We start from the raw sequence: 21,075 nt of genomic DNA on the forward strand, positions 1-21,075 counted from the left end.
ACCCAGTGTCCTTCACCCACATTAGCCTTTCGGAGTGGTTCCAGAAAACACAAGGCATCCTTTCTCAGAGTCTGTTTATTAGGTAGGGTGTACCAACAAGACCTTGACAGAGCCCTAGACGTTCCATTCACTCACTCACTCACTCACGGGGAATAGGCCCTCAGCCTGCCTGTTTTGAGCTCCTCTGCAGGAAGCTCACCTCCCAGACACCCCTCACTGGGGACAACCACAGGGCCTCCCTTCCAGAAACTTGCAGAGCCAAGATCTCTGCCCAAGGGCCGGGGCGGGCGGTGGCGGCAGGGGGGGGGGGGCGGGTTGGCTGTGGGCTTTGCTTCAGGTGGCTTAGTTGGCACCTGCGAAGGGTCTGGCCGTTTTGCCATTCCTGCGTGGGGAGAGCGCATTGCAGCCCAGTTGGTGAGGGGAGGGGTTCGGGTTCCACCCCGGGTCCCATCTCCACAGTTCTGCGCAGATGACACAGAATCCTGGAGATGCTCAAAGCAGATGCCCCTCGCACATCCATGAGACGGACAGAAATATCTTTGTATACAATAGTTTATAAGTAAACTATTTATTTATTATTTTAAAGATTTTATTTTTAAGTCACCTTTCCACCCACCCAGCGTGGGGCTCGAACTCACAACCCCAAGATCAAGAGTCGCATGACTCTACCGACTGAGCCAGCCAGGCGCCCCTCTAAGTAAACAATTTAAAATTGCTTATAGGCTGAACAGTAGCAGTGCCCTCTGTTTAGTGCATATCGCGTGTCACCTCATACAGTCTCCGGAGTTCTTACAGCCCCGCCGTGAGGTAGGGATCGCTCCCTGAGAAGACCGGGGGCACGAGAGACATCTCGCCGGCAAGCCCCTAGCTAATGACAGAGCTCCTTGCGCAGCCCCCTCCCCGCTTCTACCAGAGGCTTCCCCGAGGCTGCCCAGCGCCGGGAGGACAAGGAGAGGGCTCTGTATTTGAAGGCCACAGGCCCCTCCACTGAGCTCAGCCCTCTGCTACTGCAGCCTGGCCCAGTCACTATGGGCCCTCTTCACGTCTTCCCTGGCCATCTCCCTGGTGTTTGCTGTCATCCCCTTATGTCGAGACGTGAAGGTGCTGGCCTCTGTCATGGCGCTGGCGGGCCTAGCCATGGGCTGCATCGACACCGTGGCCAACATGCAGCTGGTGAGGATCTACCAGAAGGACTCAGCCATCTTCCTCCAGGTGAGCCCACGTGCGGGCATGGGGCTGGGGGGTGGGAGGCCACGGGGGCTGCCCGGGCCCTGGCCTCCTCTCCCGGCCCCCTCCCCGGGGCTAGGTGTCTTTGTAAACTGAGAGTGCCCGTGATGGCAGGATGGGAGGGCTTGCTGTTTTCTCGTCCCCTTGCCCCTCTTCCTGTCCAGCCCTTCCCTTTATCAAGCCCCAAGTTATCTCAGGCCAAGAAGGTGGTTGAGAGGAACTTCTCTCCTCACCTCTCCTGCTTCCCTATTGCTCCCCACTCTAGGGCCACGCAGGGGCTCCCCAGACGGGACACAAAGTGGGGGATGGGGTAGGAAGCCTGAGCCATCCCCCCCCCCACACCCATACCGCTTCTCTGCGCTCCCCAGGTTCTCCATTTCTTTGTGGGCTTCGGCGCTCTGCTGAGCCCCCTGATTGCCGACCCCTTCCTGTCTGAGGCCGGCTGCTTGCCTGCCAATGGCACGGCCAACAGCAGCTCCGGCAGTCACCTCTTCCATGCGTCCAGGGTCCTGGGCCAGCACCACGCTCAGGCATGGCGGTGGTCCAACCAGTCGCTCTCCAGGCTGCCTCCACAGGAGGGAACAGGGACCCGCGTGTCGTATGCCTTCTGGATCATGGCCCTGATCAATGTGAGTGCCACGAGGGCAGGGCTGGGTGGGGACAAGTGGACAGTCACACCTGCCAGTCCATACCAGCTCCCAGTGTGGAGTCTTCTGATTCGGAGCAATGTGCTTGCCTGAAGGGCGCCCTCGGGATGGCAAGGGAATGGGAAAACTGAAGGCGAAGGGGGTCACAGGAGATCGACTCGAAGGTCCTCGGTTGTGACCATCCATGATGGTGATCTCAAGGGAGATAAAGCCATGAGCAGGTTTAGCACAATGGAATCAGGGTCCACTTTCAAGCTATCTGAGCCTCCCCGGGAAACTAGCTCTTTTCCTCCAAAGCCAGATGAAGTAGACATTCTTCCCTGGGGCCCTTAATCGCCGGTGGGATTCCCCTGTGCCCTGCTGTGAGGTGGGCTCCCATGGAGGCCAGGGCATGGACAAGATCACCTCAGAGGGATCCTGCCCACACCAAGACTGCCGTGGAGTAGAGTGGAGAGACCACTCACTGTGACCGGGTCAGTTACTGAGGCCGCTCTGCACCCCAGCTCTCATCCTCCCCTGTCAGTCTGACTCTGTCTCTGGCTGGAAACCTCTGGTGCTCTGCAACCCAAGACAGGTGCCCCCTCGTCCCTCCAGGAGCCCAGGCTGGGGCCAGAGGCACAGGTGGGGAGACATCCCTGCCCTCTCTCCAGCTTGGGAAGCACTGTCAGGAACACCAGCACAGCCTGGGCTGGGGGTGTGGACCGAGTATTCCCAGGGACCATTTGCCTGGCTGTGGGGTGGAGGCACCAGATGGTTTGTCATGACTTAGGGCCTCAGTCGGCTCCGGGCAGACTCGTCACCCCTCCAGAGGCGGGCAGGCTGGGTTCAGGCACCCAGCTGCCGTTGGGCTTCAAAGCGATGCGGCGTATATCGCACTGAGAGGGGTCCCACGGAGCAGCAGAGCGGGGGTGGGGGGTGGTTTACCGTCCCTGGCTCAAGGGCCTGAGAAGTGTCTAGGAAGACACTGGCCAGGCTGGAACCCTGACTCCCCGCACAGACCCCCTTCCTGCTGCCCCAGAGTCAGTGCTCATTTTTCCTTTCTTCTCCTCTAACTTTCGGTGTACCAGAATCTTCCCTCGGGGCTCTCAAAACCCCATGCCCCTCTCTTGCTCTTTCCATTTGCTGCCCCTGCCGATCATTGCTTTGGAAACAATACAGCTTTGGGCCTGTGGCTGCCAAGGGGGGACCTGCGAGGGGCAGGAGCACTGTCCGTACAATGTCGAAGCTGAGACGCCGGGACCGGGAAGCCGGAAGGTCCAGTTTAAGCGGAGGTCTGTTTTCTCTTGCCCCACGAGGTGCAGACTGGAGGCACTTTGTTTGCTGCAGGATGTCCGGACTTTTTATACTGGTTTGTTTCTGAAGATAAACAGTCCACCACAGAAGAGAATGGGGCTGTGCATGCTTGTGGGTACACACACACACACACACACACACACACACCACCCAGCGCTCTCTGACTTTGAAGGTGGAGCTTGCCTCCTCCGAATGGGCGTCTTATAAAGGCAGGGTGTGTTCTAACCGGGCCACAGCAGCCCATCCTCCAAGAAGTCCTTCCCACCACCCGCCTCCCTGGAAAGCCCCGCTTGCAGTGACCAGGCTCTTTACAGCTGTTTCGCCTTGGCCTTCACTCAGGCACTCTGCCGAGGCAGGCCTCTGCGTGAGGGTTTCCTGTTTCCCCCATCGGACTGGAGGGAGGGCTGGTCTCCCCCGTCAGACCCAGACTCCTGAGGGCCGCAGGGGTCGTCTCCTCCCACTCGGGCCTGCTGTGCGGTGCTGCCCAGGCATGTCTGACCTGGATGCATCTTCGAAGGGGGAGGGAGGCTCCCAAGGTGCCCGCAGGGAGGTGTTAGCACAGGCCGGTATTTCGGGGTGGGGGACCCCCGGGGAAATGCCCCAGTGTGCCAGCCTGCCCCCAGGGACGGGGAGACCCCCCTCAGCGCCGCACGGGCCCTGCTGCCTCCCACGTCCACAGCGGCCTCCGCAGCTCCCCGGGTTTCCTCTCTTTCCTGAGCGAAAGGAACCGGGATGAAGTTGCGGCAGGAAGGGCAGAGGTCGGGCTTGATGAAGAGCTTCCTGGCAGCGAGGGTGGTTAGATGCAGGCCAGGCACCTGAGGGAGGCGGCAGAGGCTTCTCTAGGCAACCGCAAAGGCAGGAGACATTTGTCATTGCTCTGGGGACTCATGAAACCCGAGCGGCTTAGTGTAAATAGCAGGGCAGGGCTGGTGTGTGCGTGTGGCTCGGAGCACACATCTTGCGGTCAAAAGCAGCGCATGTCTCGGCTTTCCAGTTTGGCCGCGAGGCCTGAGGACAGGCTCTGTACCTCCCCGGGTATAACAGCACCCAGACAAGCCCCGAGGGGGCGTCGGCCCCGGACAGAGTCAGGGCGCCCGGGCTCCAGTCCAGCTCTGCCCCACGTCAGCCCTGTGCCCAGGCACCAACGCTCTCTGGGTCTGTAGCTTACAGACCCATTCAGCCAGGCCCTCTACCTTACAACGGTCTCCTCCCGTTGTAACAGGTTATGACTAAGCGGTATCTTTGAGCCTCAGTCGCCCCATCTGGAAAATGAGGATAATCAACAAAAGCAAACTGTCGTAAAGTGTCACGTGATCTAGCAGCATGAAGGAGTGTGGGGGCACCGTTCAGGATAAGGATCTTAGAAACGAGTTTATCTCGGGCACCTCTCCTGTACCAGAGGCCTGGTGTGAGTCCAAGTTTTGCACGTGACAAGGCGCTGTCTTTAGGAAAACGGATGTGGTTAAGGTTGGGCCGCAATTCAACCAGTCAGCCCTGGGTCAATACACCTGGTGGCATTAGCCGGGGACAGCCCTTAGGTGGACATCCTTGGAAAAGAGCTGCCTTCCATCAGGACTGGGCGGACACACGCCGTTTGACCGTGTGGAGGTGTCTGCAGTGGGCCGGGCACGGGAAGGGGCCAGCCTGACGGCCACAGGGCTCTCCTGACCCTCTGCCCGCCCCGCAGCTCCCAGTGCCCATGGCCGTGCTGTTTCTGCTGTCCAAAGAGCGGCTGCTGGCCTGCTGTCCTCAGAGGAGACCCCTGCTGCTGTCTGCAGATGAGCTCGCCCTGGAGACACAACCTCCTGAGAAGGAAGATGCCTCCTCCCTGCCCCCAAAGTTTCAGCCACACCCAGGTGGGGGCCCTAGTGAACTTTCCCGCCCACGGCCCCACACCGAGGCTTCCCTGGTGACCCCTTCCCCTGGAGGGTGATCGTAGATTCCAGGCAATGGTGGCTGGAAACAAGCCGTGGGCACTGATGGTCTCGCAGGGCAGGGGCTGGAGCGAGCCGGCCGAAAGCGTGGGGAAGGCAGGCTTCTGGCTCCAGCCTCCGTTCTGCCTAAGCCAGCCTGTGTGACCTGGGCCAAGTTACCGGATCTCTCAGTCTTGCTTCCACCGGGACTGAGATGGCCGGGGGCTGTCCCTAACAGGTGGTTGGAAGCTAGGAGAAGGTGGGAGGCGGACGTGGCCCCCATTCTGCCAGGCTCTCTACCTGCCAGCCGCTTCCCCTGGGCCTGCAGAGGGGAGGGAGCAGGAGCTGAGACTCACCCCTGCCCTTGTGTCTCCTCCAGACCATGAGGACCTGTTCAGCTGCTGCCAGAGGAAGAACTTCAAAGGGGCCCCTTATTCATTCTTCGCCATCCACATCACAGCAGCCCTGGTCCTGTTCATGACCGACGGGATGACGGTGAGCCTGCCCTCCTCCCCTGAGACTCCAGCTGGGGGTAGCAAGAGAAAGAGTGAGGCATCAGGTTTCCTAGAGACCTCACCTTTAGTACAGTCGATTCAAACATTTACGCTAAATAAAAGTCCTGGGGGAGACGGCAGTGTTGTTCACAGCCCCTTGGTTCTAGGGTCTTCTGTCCCAGCCCCATTGTCTTTCTTTTCCTTAACTCTGTGGCTAGCGGCTTCTCTGGTTTGTTACCAAGGGTGGGCTACCCACATTTTTTTTTAAGGGGCAGAGCCCAGGGGCGCCTGGGTGGCTCAGTCAGTGAAGCGTCTGCTTTCAGCTCAGGTCACTGAGGTCCTGGGTTCCAGCCCTTCGTTGGCCTCCCTGCTCAGTGGGGAGCCTGCTTCTTCCTCTCCCTCTGGCCCTCCCCCTTCCCACCGCTTGCACACACACTCTCTCTCAAATAAATAAGTCTTTTAAAAAAAAGTAAGTAAAGGGGCAGGGCCCTATTCCTCCAGGTAGAGGTCCTGCCATGTAAACCCGAGGGCACTCCGCTTCTTGGAACACATTCCAAACCCAGGCTTCTCAAGCCATGTTGTAAACAAACTACAGGCAGGACCTCGGCCCAGCTCTGTATTCTACTAGTGAGCTCTGTTACACTAGTTAGTGTCTTTTCCCAGAAGTCTCTTAGGATTAGATCAGGATCCTTTTGAATGGCTGATTGAGTAATTGATGGCCATATCAGGGACTCTCCAAAGAGGAGGCCCTAAGAAACAGATGAGCCGGTGGAAAATACTCGTGTTGGCACTGGTTGACTTCCAACTCTCGGTGTGACCTCGGGCAGCTCACTTCTCGCTGCTCCCTCATCCGTCAAATGAGACGCTCTTACACCCCTTTTTTCCAGCTGTAGTACCCTTCCTTCAACAATAAACCTCCTGTGGAATCCTCATAAATAAGACATGTGGTAGAAGTCTGCTCTGGCTGAGGGATGGGGAGCAGTGCCCGTATGCCCAGAACTCTCGGGGCCCCGGTGGAGACCCAGAGACACCCCTTCTCCCCCGACCCCACCACCGCATCCCTAGGCCTGCACCTCTGGGCAGGCGCAGTCTATAATCTGTGGCACCGTAGGTCCTATCCTCAGCTCGGGCCTGCGTGTGTCGTGTGATCCTGGCTCCAAGCCCCCCTTTTGTGGAGCCTCTCAGAGCAGGACCAGTCCGTCCTCGGCCCTCAGCTCCCCTGCCCCCAACCTGGGTTTCCTTTTCTGAGGGTCCAGCTGCCCTGCAGGTGTGCTCAGCAGGGCCTGTCTCTCCACAGGGGGAGTATTCAGCCTTTGTGTACAGCTATGCAGTGGAGAAACCGCTCTCTGTGGGGCACAAGGTGGCTGGTTACCTCCCCAGCCTCTTCTGGGGCTTCATCACCCTGGGTCGGCTCATCTCCATTCCCATCTCCTCCAAAGTGAAGCCAGCCACCATGGTTTTCATCAATGTGGTAAGTGGTCTCCTTTCTCTTCTTGGAAACGCAGGAGGACTATTCACTCCTGACCCTACCACTGCCCCAGGACATTTGCTCGGGACTGGACTCTGCCACCAGGGTGGGAATGTAGTAGAGGGAGGAGAGCAGAAGCGAGAGATGCTGGTGAGGAAGGGATGGAAATCTAGAAGGTGGAGCCCATCCTTTTCCTCTCTGGGCCTCTGATTTTGTACCCATGAAAGAAAGGGGCTGTAGGAGGTGGTTACTGCTGTGAGAGGAACAGATCCCAGTGCACAACCTGCCAAGAGTACAAGTGAAGCAGGTGCTGGCCTTGGTCCTCCTGTGTCACCTTGACGCCCAGCTGGTCAGAGCCCCACGGCCAGCGGAGGCCAGGGATCCCCTGGCCTTCAGAATCACCATCTTGGGGCTGGAGCCTCAGCATCTGCATTTGGAAACTCTCCCAGATGACTCTTAGTAGCCAGACTAGAATGTAGGATGGCACTCAGGGAACCAGCCTGCCTGGAAGGCCCGAGCAGCAGGGTCAGATCTTCACCCTCATGTGTGTCAGTGTCACCATCTAAGACAAAGGGTCTAGATTACAGATTCCTGTAAGGTCGTCTAGCCCATCCTCCCTCCAGGGCTCCAGTCACCTCTCTAATGTCTCCTCCAGGGAGTCCACAGTCTGCTTAAATACCTGCAGTGATGGGGAACTCGCTCCCTCTCCTGGCAGCCCAGTCCACTGTCAAAAAGTCCTTCCTTGGGTTGAGTTTCCAGCGGAAAGGGGGTCAGGAAATAATGCTGGGGCTACAGAGATCAGAGACCATGAGCTCCAAGAAAGGACTTTATACTTGGCCTTATGCTGGCCGATGACCTCTAAGAAAGAAATTTCGGTTCACCATAGATGGGAGATAGTATGGGTAGAAGCCAAACTCAAGAGGGAGAGGCAGATGAGAAGTGGAGGTGTGACTATTGCAAGTATTTCTGGGCTGGAAAGAGTTCTGTCTGACAGGAGCCTGTGTGTAGGCAGAGGAGAAAGGGAAGAAGTCTGTGAGGAGGGGTCCGGGCAGATCCCATTGTCAGAGAGGAAGGCCCCGGGATGGGAATGGGGATGGAGAGCAGTGGAGAATGGAGTGTGAAGCTATGAAGAGGAGGCCAAGGTGGTGCCCCAGGGAAGGAGCAAGACTCCTCAAGTCCTGGGGTGGAGAAGAGTCAGGGTACGTGCACTGCTGGTGGCCAGCCTCTGAGGGACCTAAGGTCAGCTGCTTAGACAGAGGACGGTGGGGTGGGACTCTGTGTCTGGGGGGAGAAGAGCAGCTGAAGCCCCCACATGATTTAGGCACTGATGATAAAAAATGTACCTGGACTGCTTGTTTTTAAAAAGAAACTCAGATTCCCCGGGCCCAGCCCAGACTTCATGAACCAGAATGTCCAGGGGAGGGAATCTAGCAATCTGTATATTTAACCAACACCCCAGGGGGTTCATGTCATCAAGCAAGTCTGGGAAAACACTATCCTAGACACTCCCAAATATATTAGCGAAGCTTTTGGAAAATACAGATTCCCAGGCCCCTCCCCCAGAGATTCTGACTCGGTGTGCGGAGAGGAGCCTTGGCGTCTGGATCGTTTTCAGGGCTTTTCAGCTGCCTTTGGGGGGCACCCCATCAGGATTACCGTTCAACAGCCCTGAGTGAGTTCCCTGGCGCTGCACCTGCCAGGTGACTGTCTCGTAGTCACTGTGACTTCTTCCGAGCCGTCCTCTCATGTTTAAATTAACAGTCACCCTGCTCTCTGTTCTCCTGGGTCTCCACAACCACTTCCTGGTGAATGAATATGCAGTTCGTGCAGGGCCTGTGGGGAGCCGCAGGGGGAGTCTCTGCCTCGGAGCTTACAGCCAGCTAGGGAAGAAGATGGGCAGGGGAGGGTCAGGATGAGGTTGGGTGGCAGGTGGGAAGCAGGCTGAGTGGGAGGAGGGCTGCTTGGTGGAGTTGCAGTTGGCCCTGGGCATGCTCAGTCTTCTGTCACCCAGGCTAAAAGAAGCAAGGTGTTTTTCAAATTCCCCCAAGTCTGGAGATTTTCAGGGTGACTCTTCATGGCTTGCCTGCAAATGTCTGGTTTGAAAATGGGGTGGCCAGGCGGCAGGAGGGGAGCAGAGCAGTATCTTCAAAGCCCTGGTCCCGCCCCAGGCATATCAGTTGGGAGCTGACTCTCAAGAAGATTCCAGTGCCATGAGGGGTGGAGGTGGTCCGGGCAGAGGGCACTGCTGGTTGAAAGGCCCTCGGGGGGAGTTAACTGGGTGGGAGCACAGTGGGCAGGGTCAGCGACAGGGAGCAAAGAAGACAGGTTGGGGCAGCAGATATGGGGGCTAGATCCGGCAAGGTCTTGTAAGCCAGGTTTGGGGTTGTATTCAAAGCAGGAGAAAGGCAGGCCTTCAGAAGGTGTTAAGCAGAGAATGGACATGATCTGCTTTGTATTTCAAAAGCGCACTCCCCTGTCCTGGGGGGAGAGTCGATCTAGGAGGGGCAAGAGTCAAGCAGGAAGATGATGAGGAGCCCCTCTTGCAGTCCAGGCACGAGAGGTAGATGAGGGTGCTCAGGATGGGTTTGGAGAAGTACAAGAGTCTACAACATTTTGTGGATGGAGTGGATAGGACTTGCCCTTGGCTTGAATGTAGGAGGGGAGGGAATAAGGAAATCAGGACTACCTTAGTTACAGGGCCTGTCTGCTGGGTGGGTGGGGATGCCATTCACTGATGGGGGGGGAGTCATTCTGGGGGAGGAAAGGCCAAGTTCTCTCTGGACCACCGTGTCGGTTAGCCTGTCACCTACCAAAGGGGCAGTATTACGTGCAACTCTGGAGCTCTGGACACAGGTTGTGGCTGAAGGGATGGATTTAAGAGTCTGGGCATAGAGATATTTGAAAGCATGACGCTGGACCAACAGGGAATGCAGACAAAGAGCCAGGAGGGGCTGGGGCCACGCCAACATTTAAAGATTAAGCAGAGGAGGAAGAAAGAGCAGTGAGGCTATGGGGCCATTTTCTGTGCCAAAGAAATACATTATATTTGGAATCTTAAATGTGTCTACTGCTTTCGCATTTTTACTGCATGAGAGAAGTCTTTCGCTTTGTTTCTCCATTGGGAAGAGCGTTTGTCCCCTTCAGCCACCATTTGCCGTGGCCCCCTCCCTAGGGCAGCAACTCTTTGCTGACAAGGCCTCTGAGTCTCAGTCTGAGATGGAGAGATCTCCCAGCAGAGATTGAGGGGCTGGTAAAGAAAGGTGAAGGGTAGGGGGCTCACGGGTTGCAATCCCTGGCTTCGTTCCTCCAGCTGGAGCAGGTCCCTGGGATCTGCTGGGGAGGGTGACTGGGGAGGGTGACCGTCCCTTCCCTCCTCCCTCCACTCGGGCTCCATTCATCTGTCAATTGGCCAGGGTGCGGGTGGGGCTGGATGTGGTTTCTTTTCCTTTTTTTTTTTTTAAAGATTTTATTTATTTATTTGACAGAGAGAGACACAGCGAGAGAGGGAACACAGAAGGGGGAGTGGGAAAGGGAGAAGCAGGCTTCCTGCGGAGCAGGGAGCCTGACGTGGGGCTCGATCCCAGGACCCTGGGGGATCATGACCTGAGCTGAAGGCAGACGCTTAACGACTGAGCCACCCAGGCACCCCTCACTGTGGTTTCTTTCACACCTTCTAGCTCTCTGCTCTAGAATTTTATCTCTTTTTTTTTTTTTTAGAAACAGAGGTACTCACCCAGGAGATTTTTACCTGAAAGCCCTGGTTTTCTGTGGAAGATCCTTATGTCTGGAGACATTAAGGAAAGCTCAAAACACACAAACACTAGGACTGATCGTTGTCTAAAGAGTCACAGTTTAAGAGCCCCTGCGTTGCTATCATTTCTCCACCACTCTCCAGGGTAGCTTTGGTAACCCATTTTGCAGACTCGGGGGCTCGAATCAGAGATATCAAGGACTTCAAAGCCCCAGACTTGGTACTTACACCTGGGTCTTCTGCCTCCAGACCCCAGCTGCCTGAGTTTCTTCCCAGAGGCGTTTTGCATAAAAATTATTCAATGCTGACATAAAAACATTTTTAAGGAATTTAGGAAAAGCGTGATTTAACAAAAATATGCCCATGTGACAGAGACCCTTTCTGAACTAGAAAGATCTCTGGCCCCTGAGCCCATCCTGGGGGCCTCTAACCACAGGTTGGCATCTGCTCGCAGGTTGGAGTCTGAACTGAAGCTGGGGGGTGCCAGACTGCCCCAGCCACCGACCCCCTCTCTGGGAGGTCCGCCTGCATCCCCAGAGGGTGGGGACCCCGCCCCCCACCGCCACACACACCGCCCCCCCCAGCCCTGGAGGCCTCTCCTGCTACCCTGGACTTCCTCTGCCAACTCATGGCTTTTAGGGCAAGAAAAGCAGCTCATCTTCATGAGGAGTGGAGGGCAGAGAGCTGATGGCTTGGCTGGGATTCCCCGCGCTCACAGACAAGACCTTGGGGACAGGCAGCACTGCCTGGCCAAGCGCTTCTTAAGTGTGGACGGAAGGCCATCTGCCTGGCTGTCTGGGCGGCCCCTGCCCACCCCTGTCCGCAGTCTTCCGTTCCGGGGCTTCCTCCGCGGAGATGAGGCTGGGGAAGGTGCAGTCCCCACATAGTCCACAGGGAGGCGTCCTGGTCACACAGCGCCGCTCCGGGGTCAGCGTGGACCTTTCCAAGTCAGGAGCCTGAGGCCCAGCTTTTCCCAATTGCTAATAGCCTCCATCTCTGCTGTTAAAGGTCGGCGTGGTGATGACGTTCCTGGTGCTTCTCGTTTTCTCCTACAACGTCGCCTTCCTGTTCGTGGGGACAGCCAGCCTGGGCCTGTTCCTCAGCAGCACCTTCCCCAGCATGCTAGCCTACACGGAGGACATTCTGCAGTACAAAGGTGGGTGTGCAGGGGCGCGGGGGCCACGAGGATCCCCCCGCCCCTGCCCCGGGTCTTCCTGTGGTGTATTCCAGCTCCATCACTGCTCTGCCCCCTCCCCAGAAATGCACGCTCCCCTCCTGACCCTGCCGGGAACCGCTTCACAGGTGGGCCTCTTCTGACCCACGTGGCTTTCCCCGTTCAGCTTTCCACCTGTGTCACGTGATTTCAGGCCCCTGAGAAGCAGTAAGCTTCTCTTTCCTGTTTTCTTTTCCCCCCCGTGGTAACGTCCCCTGACCCAGCGCTGGCATTTGGTGTGACACGGTGTGCTGGAAATTCCAAGTCCAAAGACCAGCCGAGTGGCACAGGAAAAGGATGGCCTAGGAAAGGGGTTGATACCTTATCAGTAATAGTACCTCCTTGCTTTGCTGCGCCTGTGGATGTTTTTGGAAGCCTAGAGGAATAGGACAGCGGCTCCACACTTGACTTGGGGTCGTGACGATGGGGTTCTTTGACGTCAGAAACCTCAAATTCTCTCCATTAATCTCCCTCCCTTTCTATAGCAAAGATCCTTTTTTTAAATGAGTTAATTAAAAATAATTACGTTTTGAACATTTGACATTACCCTTAGAAGTCACTAGAGTGTGGGGCTCCTGGGTGGCTCAGTCGTTAAGCGTCTGCCTTCGGCTCAGGTCATGATCCCAGGGTCCTGGGATCGAGCCCCGCATTGGGCTCCCTGCTCTGCGGGAGGCCTGCTTCTCCCTCTCCTGCTCCTCCTGCTTGTGTTCCCTCTCTCGCTGTGTCTCTCTCTGTCAAATTAAAAAAAAAAAGTCACTAGAGTGCCCTAGGGTGTCAGAAAACCAGTGTTGAAGAGGAGTGATTTCTTTAGGGGAGGAGTTGGGGAAATAGGTGTAGGAGGCGCGGGGGTGGCCGAGCCATTAGAGCTAAAACCAACTCAGCTCCCCACAGTAACAAGGCGCGGGAGGCCTGGATCCTTGAAATCTAAGGATGATCTCCAAACCCCAAGTGAGTAAGTGAAGCAGTGAAATAACGTTGGCGTCCCATGTCACACGGAAGATCCCAGAGTTCTAAGTGGTCAACCAGGATTAGAGTATAGGAGCTCCTGGCTGGCTCCGCCCATACAGCATGCGACTCCTGACCTCCGGGTCGTGAGTTCAAGCCCCGCCTTGGGCGTAGAGCCTACTTTAAAAAGAAATTAATGAATGAACTAAGCCAAATGTTAGAGTGTAATAACAATAATAACAGTAACAATTGGTGGGGCGCCTGGGTGGCTCAGTCGTTAAACGTCTGCCTTCGGCTCAGGTCATGATGCCAGGGTCCGGGATCGAGCCCTGCATCGGGTTCCCTGCTTGGCGGGAAGCCTGCTTCTCCCTCTCCTGCTCCTCCTGCTTGTGTTCCCTCTCTCGCTGTGTCTCTCTCTCTATCAAATAAATAAATAAAATCTTTAAAAATAATAATAATAACAATTGGTATTGGTTGATTCTGCCTGCAAATGATCGCTCAAATCTATCCTCCTCTCTCTCGGCATCCCTGCCTTAGTTCAGGCCTTTCCCATCACGTGCCTGCTTGGAATACTTCAAGGTGCCCAGCTTTTCCCAGTTTCTGATCACCTGCATCCCTGCTTTGGCAGGTCTTGGCCTGTCCCTTCTGCATTTGCCTCCCTCTGTGGTTCTCAGTGCTGCTCCCACATTACAATCGCCTGGAGCGCTTTTAACAAACCCCAAGGCCTGGGCTTTGTTTCCACACGTCCCTCCGATGGAACGGGACCGGGACCGGGGCGCTGGGGGCTCTGAAGTGCAGCCAGGGTGGGGCCACTTGGGAGGCCGTCCCCCACACTGCTGCAGAGGGGTCCGCGTGAAACACAGAGCCAGTCACAGCCTTCCTGTGGGACTCTTTTCCTTTCTCGCACCTCCTCTCACCCCACTGCCACTCAGGGCCTGCTAGCCATGGTGAATGACCCGCTATTCTCTGCCTGGAGTGCCCACTCTACTCCGCCCCTCCCTCTCCACCCCTTCTGGAAGCTTCTCTGAAGCCCCTGGAAAATTGTACCCCTCCCCTTTGTACCTGCCTCAAGGCTTCTGTACCTATGTTATCTGTGTCCTCTCCTCAACGACGTGCTCCATTGCGGGCACCAGAAAGTCAGTCCTGCCTGCACACTTTCGGGCTTTGTGACCTTGCACGATTCCCTTTTCTTCCCCTTCCTGAGCCTCGGTTTTCTCGTCTACAAAATGGGGACGCGCATACCTACCTGTAGGATTGTTTGTGCATTGGAGGAAATGTAGAACACTTGACTTTAGCCTCACAGGTGCTCAATCTGTATGTTAACTCTAGTCATCAGAATACTCTCGGTGTTCAGCTCAGTACCTGATGCACAGAAAGAACTGGAGGGTTTTTGAATGAATGAGTGGAATAGACATGGGTGCTACTGGAATTCAGAGAAGGCAGTGACCAATGTTGAATCCACACGTAGCTTCACGGAGTTGATGGGATAGGAGCTGGCCCAGGTTTTGGAAAGGCAGAAGGAAAAAGGAAAGGCATTCCAGGGAAGGGTGGGGCGGGGGCTGTGAACAATGTTAACAGCAAAGGCAGAGAGAGAGAGAAATGTAAGCCAGTCCAAAAGAAGATCTTGAAGCCCGTAGTCAGCAATGATGATCTCTGCTTTTTAAAAAAAAGATTTTATTTATATATTTGACAGAGAGAGACACAGCGAGAGAGGGAACACAAGCAGGGGGAGTGGGAGAGGGAGAAGCAGGCTTCCCGCAGAGCAGGGAGCCTGATGCAGGGCTCGATCCCAGGACCCTGGGATCATGACCTGAGCCAAAGGCAGACGCTTAGCTACTGAGCCACCCAGGTGCCCCTGATCTCTGCTTTATTCAAAAAACACTAAGCACCTACCATATGTTGGCCACTGAGCTAAAATTCAAGGCCCAGTCCTGTCTCGTGGGCGTGTAGCCCCACGGAGAAGGCTGCCCTGCAGACAGAAGTGGGGGACCTGGAGAAAGGCGGAGGGGCCAACGGAAACTGGCAAAGAGCAACTTAATGCAGGTTTAGAGCCTGGGGGCGATTACTGGAGGAGGTCTAAAGGAGGAACTTAGAAGATGAACAGGAGCTTGGCAGATGCAGAGGAGAGGGGAGGCACGCTCATGAACGCAGGCGTCAGAACCTGGCTTGAGCAGAAGTGTGCAGGGGCAGGAAGCGGGGTGCTTTCTCCCGGCTGGAGGGCATGGAGGGTAGATTGTGAGCAGGGGTGAGAGGCGTCTGAGCTCTCTGCAGGGAAGGGTTATAAAGGGCGCTGCAAACCCCAGGAAAGCCTGGGGACTTTATCCTGAAGGCAGCGTTGAAGGGGTGAGGCAGACAGCTGGTGGGGTTTCGAGGGTTCCCTGTGCACCTGCATGAGGCTAAGCACTTCCCTGTACTGCACTGGACTTCCCACGGGGTAACCCTGTGGAGAAGGTGTTCGTGTCCATTTTACAGAAGGAAACCGAGGCCTAGAGAAGGGGGAGAAGGGGCCTAAGGTCACACGGCCAGTAGCTGACACCGCCGGGCCCGGGACCCGAGGCTGACTCGGAAGCGTGCACTCGGAAGGTCTGTGCCGCGATGCCGGAGTGAGCAGAGGGGCGGCGGGGCAGTGAAGCGCCAGGCCAGTCCCGGAGCAGGTCAGGAAAGCTTTCTGGAAAGGCAGGTGGCAGTCAGATTGGGAAGGATCCTTCCTAATGCCAGCCTGAGCAACTTGGAATCCACTCTGAAGACAAGCCTGAGTACTTGAAGGTTCTAGAACAGTGCAAACATAGTGACAGCAGAACCTAAACATTCCCAAAGCAAAGTTAAGGACTAGAGCCTGAGAAATCTAAGGAATTCGAAGTAGTCCTCTTAGGCTGTCATAGCCTTTTCCAGAGTCTTCCCAGAAATAACTGGGGTGATACCAGCTGACTTCTGTCTCCTTAACTTGCATCTATTAACCCAAATCCTTCTCTTTGGGTTAGGCTGTGCGACCACGGTGCTGGTGACGGGGGCAGGAATTGGCGAGATGGTCCTCCAGATGCTGGTTGGTTCGGTATGTGGGGAAACTCTAGGGGAAGGGGCCAGCATTTGGGGAGCACCCCTCCGAGCAGGCGGGAAGATGCAGCCAGCCACCTTCTGAACCCACACTCTCCCTTCCCTGAGGATCCCGCCCAGGAGCAGGGCCCCCTTGGTCTGTTACCTGTTTCTGCTTCTGAGTCAGCTTTGAAAGCTGAGCTTCTGAATGTGGGACTTGGAGATGTGAAGGGATGTATGGTACAGTCCAATACAAACACAAGGCCTGTCTGGGAACAGGGCCAGCAGGGCCCCGTGGGAATGTCCGTTAGCTCCCAGAGCCTGGGATGGGATTGAGCGGAGTCCGGAGTTCATTTCCCACCCCTTCTCAACCTCCCATCCCCACCCCGCCTCTCCTAGCCTTTGGCCACCCTCCACGGGGCCCAGCCGTCCTGCCCAAGTCCTGCCCCAATCAAGGGCCAGCCGACCCACTTCTCTTCAGATAGACCCATGTCTCATCTGTTCACCAGGAAAAAAAAATACATCTGCTTTTTATTGACTCTAAGGCATATATTGTCAATCCCCTTTTTACAAAGGGGGATATTGAAAGTCAGATAAATTAGCAACTTGCCCTCAGTCAGTCCTACTTCTAATAAGTGACAGGACATTCAAACCTAGGTCTCTCAATCTCCGGCATGCCCCTAATCACAACCCTCCTTCCCTCTTCTGGTGCCCTGCCCTGAGGGGGAAGGGCTGCATCGAAATGACGTGATGTCTGGGGTTTGCTTCTGTGTGATCTAGTGCAGGGAAGGAGTGGGGGGGCGGGAGGGGTACAGAGGAAGTTGGTGCTAATTGTTAAAGTCAGGTGATGGGTCCATGGGGGTTCCATAAGCCACCTTGGCCTATACTTTCATTTTCCATGATAAAATAATATATATAAAATCCTTTGCAAAGTTCTGGTTACGCCTTGTGGGTATAGAAACAGTATGCTCAGTGTTTTGAGGAAGATATGGAGATTTTCAGAAGGTTCCAGACAAGAGCTAGCAGGGACTGCTGGGGTCATGGGGTCCAGCCCCCTGTCTCAGAGCAGGAGTTCTGCCTCCTCCGGAAACATAACCTGGAAGCGAGGCCACGACGTCTCTCCTACCCATGGTCCTGCCTATCGGTGTGATGGGCCACAACCCGACCGAGAAACCTGCCAGGGGTCAGAGAAACCTGCTTCCTGCAACACACACCTTCATGTGAGGTTTTGATGGCCTGTGTCTGTTTTCCCCTTTGGCAGATATTCCAGGCTCAGGGCAGCTATAGTTTCCTGGTCTGTGGCGTGATCTTTGGTTGCTTGGCTTTCACCTTCTATATCTTGCTCCTGTTTTTCCACAGGATGCACCCTGGACTCTCATCAGGTAAGGAAAGAATCTGTGTCTACACAAGAGGAGGAAAACAGAGCTGGGGGCGGGGGGAGATACTATAGATCTTAGCACACCACAAATGCTATTCTGTTCCAAGTATAATGCAAGGAAATGTTTATTTTTCTACGGCTTCCTTTTCCCCTCTTCCTGCTTTGCCATGCGATTGTCTGTGCTGGACTCTTAGGGCAGGAGGGAATGGGATAGGCTGACTCATGGTTTCTCCATTAGGAGAGGGGCATGGATTGTGAACTTGGCTTCCTGCGTCCCACCATGCCATGGGACCACGGGCCAAGAATCTCTTTCCAGCCCGTGTGGGGCCCTGAAAGGCAGAGTCTGCCTCCTTGGCTGGAACGCCGCCCATAAGCCTAATTGGCCATCTCTTTGCAGTTTAGGATTTTGACTCTAGTCCAGATTTCTTTTTCAAAAAGAGGTCCTTCAGGCCAAGTGGCAAAGGAAAGCTCCTTCAGGGCAGAGATGCCTCCTAAGAATAGTCTCATTCCTGGAGACCCCAGGCAGGGGGAGTCCCAAAGCTATTTTCATACCCCTGAGCCTCCCTGCCTCCCTTTCTGCCCAGAGATCTCAAAGTCCTAGCAAGCGCATCAGCTGTGCATGGAGCCAGTTCTTAAGAGAAGGTGCGCAGGCGGAGCCCTCATCCTTTCCATAAAAGAAAAAAAAAAAAATCACCAAAAAAATGGAAGGAACGGGTACCTGCAGTCCTCTCTTTCTCAGGTGGCCACTCAGTTTAAAGGCCCAGAAGAACAATGCCCCCCACCCCACCCCAGTCTGCACTGACTATAGCCTTGCTCCCCGAAGTGGTAGGTACCTAGCGTAGCACTCAGCACGGAGCCTTCATTTAGGTTTGAGAAATGTTTGCTGAATATGCAATGAGTAACACCTACTGAGTTCCCTATTCCTGGGAGACAAAAAGAAACCTCTATTCCCCAAGCCCTAGACACTAGTCAGAACAAACTGGCAACTAGTTTGCCAGAACTAGTAAGTCTGACTTTCGACTTGGCTCCCTGCGGGGCCATAAAATGGCAGAGAAACAAAAGCCTGGTAAACTCTCAGAAGGAATAATTGCTGCAGGTCAGAGCTGCTAAAACACGCTACCTGTTTTTTCTTTCGTAGTTCCTACCCAGGACAAAGCCCTAGGAATGGAAAGCTCAGAGTGCTACCAGAGGTAAAGCTGGGTGAAGGGGGCCGGCGAAGACCGCCAGGCTCTTGGGCTCCAGCACAGACCCAAGTGTTCGAGACAATCGGGGGAGGCAGTGGAGGCCCATCTCTCCACGCCTTGGCTCGGATCTTCTCCGCTAATCCTTGGTTGGGTAGATGAGATTAAATTGACTTCTGGGAACCTGGATCCTCCCGGGGCAAATCATTAGAAGTTTACTGGATGGATATTCAAGTTCCCTTCCTCTTCCCTGGTTTGGATCTTTGGTCAGAGCTGTCCAGGACACCCAGAAGGGAAGGAAGAAGACAGCCGTACACTTCACTCCATTGGCCACCTCTTGCATGGACCACACCCTGCCTGGGTTTGAAGATCACTTTTAGTTGGAGTTTGGAAGAATGAGTTGAAATTGTAAAGTTCAATGATCATGGCTAGATGTAGATATATTTTGAATTGGCCAAAAACAAACCCCAAGTTATTCCCTGGCATGCTCAAAGGATGTATGTGCTTTTTACTTTTTGAGAGTCCAAAGTCCCTCAAATTCCAGTTGTTGCCAGCGGTAGTTCATTTAACGTCTAAAACATGAAAAGGAAAGGTTGCATCTTGCTACCTTTGGGACACTAATTCACTGGTGTGCTGGGCTAGCTCAGACTCGCTTATAAAAGCCGATGGTTAAAATTTCATTTCGAGAGCTGGTTGTTAAACACAGCCATCATTCAAAATGGAATTATAGAAACTTACAATTAATTACATTAAAAACAAAGGTCATAACCACTCAAAACTCATCACTTCCTTGAGGTTTTTTATGTGTATTGTATCCGTAGAGTGGAAAGGTGCGCTCCTGAGCATCTCTTTCCAACAGCACTTTCCCCGATAATGTGTTTGGTGGCTGGAGATCAGCCACCTGGGAGCATTCACCCCACAGAAACTGGCAAAGGCTATCCTCCTGGCTTTTCTTCTCCCCCTGCCCCCGCCCCCAGAGCCCATTGTTAAACATCCACCTGCATACCACTGCTGATAACCAATGCTAACTGGCCAGAAGTTTCTGGGAGAATGGGATAAAGATTCCGTTTTTCTTGACTGACATTGACTGCGCTTATAAAAGGTGTAGAAACAGCACTAAGAATTTCTCCAAAATAGCTAATTTAAACTTTCCATCTTTTATAGAGGGAAAAAAGCTCTTTATACCATGTCAAGTTGTTTCCTTTAACAAAAAGCTGGGACTGCCGAGCGATCCAAACAGTGCAGCATACTGCCGGCCCAGAGTGAATCCTCTAGTAACACAGACGGAATCCCCAGCCGGCCGCTTGGAAGGCGTTAAGAGCACTGAGGCGTCCATAAGTAGTGAAATGGCTATCACTGTGAGTGTACATTCGTTTACCTGCAGATTCTCTGTGTAGGTACGAACGTACAGGTATGAACAGGGAGAATGGATCCACGTTCTCAGCAACGGGCATAAGCGGTGTGCCCCACACGGACGGGGGTCTCCCACATCTGAGCGTTGGTCCCGTCTGCCGGCACCCTGTGTGCTGATGGGACCCCGGCGGGAGCGAGCTTGGTGGGAGCGCTGGCCTCCCCCTCTAGCCGTGTGTGGCCCTGGGCAGAGAGATCACGGATGCTCTTCCGGCCTGGCTTCTTTTTTTTTTTTTTTTTTTTTAATCTAAGTGACATTTCTAAAAGCACGTACCCTACCTCAAAAGACTTCTGAAAGAATGAAGTGACTTTGTTTGAAGCAACAATTATATGCCTGACAGAGAAACAGCGTAATCAATGTTAGCAATTTTTATTTTTAAAACCTCCTCATTAGCAGCTTCGAAATTGTTCATATGTTTGGTACATATTTATCGTAAGTCAAACAGATCCAAATTCTTTTTGAAAGCTGATGGTCTTAGGGGTGTCGTTTTAACTCGATCTGTAAATACTCACAAGTATTTGATGGCTGTCAGACTTAAATGTGCAATCTCACTGCTGGAGGGAGTGACTGACCTGGACAAAAAAGAAAGCAGTTGTATTTTTCTTGTGGTTTAAAAAAAACAAAAACAAAAAACCTTCCTTTTTATACAAATTTAGAAAGAAGAATCATTGGCTTTACCTAAGGTGTCATGATTAAGAATATAGAAAACAAGATTGAAACGAATCTAAGTGTATCTTTCCTGAAATAAAATATTTTAAATTTAATAAGCGTGTTATCCATTATGGACAACGGATTCTTTTATATGAAGCTCAGAAACAAATGACCAAATATTTCCCAAAGATTGGTCTCTCTTGGGGCGCCTGGGTGGCTCAGTCGTTAAGCATTTGCCTTCGGCTCAGGTCATGATCCCAGGGTCCTGGGATCGAGCCCCGCATCGGGCTCTCTGCTCGGCGGGAAGCCTGCTTCTCCCTCTCCCACTCCCCCTGCTTATGTTCCTGCTCTCGCTATCTCTCTCTCTGTCAAATAAATAAATAAAATCTTAAAAAAAAAAAAAAAAAGAGCGGTCTCTCTCAAGCTACAGGTTCACAGGGCTGATATTTTAGAACAAAACTCTCAAGACT

The 21,075-nt window shown here is 54.1% G+C and overlaps 1 protein-coding gene across 3 annotated transcripts; it reads left to right on the plus strand.

Annotated features, from left to right (window-relative positions):
• Window positions 1-341: 341 nt before the first annotated feature.
• Window positions 342-20,721, plus strand: SLC60A1 (solute carrier family 60 member 1). 3 transcript variants are annotated; one of them, XM_081825103.1, is made up of 9 exons: window positions 344-1,212; window positions 1,596-1,856; window positions 4,855-5,023; window positions 5,460-5,575; window positions 6,872-7,045; window positions 11,802-11,949; window positions 15,933-16,003; window positions 17,344-17,366; window positions 18,501-20,721. In XM_081825103.1, the coding sequence occupies exons 1-9, from the start codon at window positions 1,117-1,119 to the stop codon at window positions 18,703-18,705; spliced, it is 1,263 nt and encodes a 420-aa protein (XP_081681229.1). In that variant the 5' UTR covers window positions 344-1,116; the 3' UTR covers window positions 18,706-20,721. The 3 variants fall into 3 exon arrangements, with proteins under 3 accessions (XP_081681231.1, XP_081681229.1, XP_081681230.1); XM_081825104.1 differs by having other exon boundaries at window positions 347-1,212; window positions 17,246-17,366; XM_081825105.1 differs by lacking the exon at window positions 1,596-1,856 and having other exon boundaries at window positions 342-1,212.
• The last annotated feature ends 354 nt before the right edge of the window (window positions 20,722-21,075 follow it).

This window comes from Leptonychotes weddellii, chromosome 6, assembly GCF_054177405.1.
Source record: "Leptonychotes weddellii isolate Sample4059 chromosome 6, ASM5417740v2, whole genome shotgun sequence".
Taxonomy (NCBI): domain Eukaryota; kingdom Metazoa; phylum Chordata; class Mammalia; order Carnivora; family Phocidae; genus Leptonychotes; species Leptonychotes weddellii.

What these genes read in the sequence shown, in the direction of transcription:
- SLC60A1 (XM_081825103.1), top strand. Translation starts at nt 1,117, where the DNA reads ATGGCGCTGGCGGGCCTAGCCATGGGCTGCATCGACACCGTGGCCAAC. An exon ending in GGATCATGGCCCTGATCAAT is followed by an intron (nt 1,857 to 4,854) that starts GTGAGTGCCACG and finishes CCCGCCCCGCAG; the next exon opens with CTCCCAGTGCCCATGGCCGT. An exon ending in TCCAGATGCTGGTTGGTTCG is followed by an intron (nt 16,004 to 17,343) that starts GTATGTGGGGAA and finishes GTTTTTCCACAG; the next exon opens with GATGCACCCTGGACTCTCAT.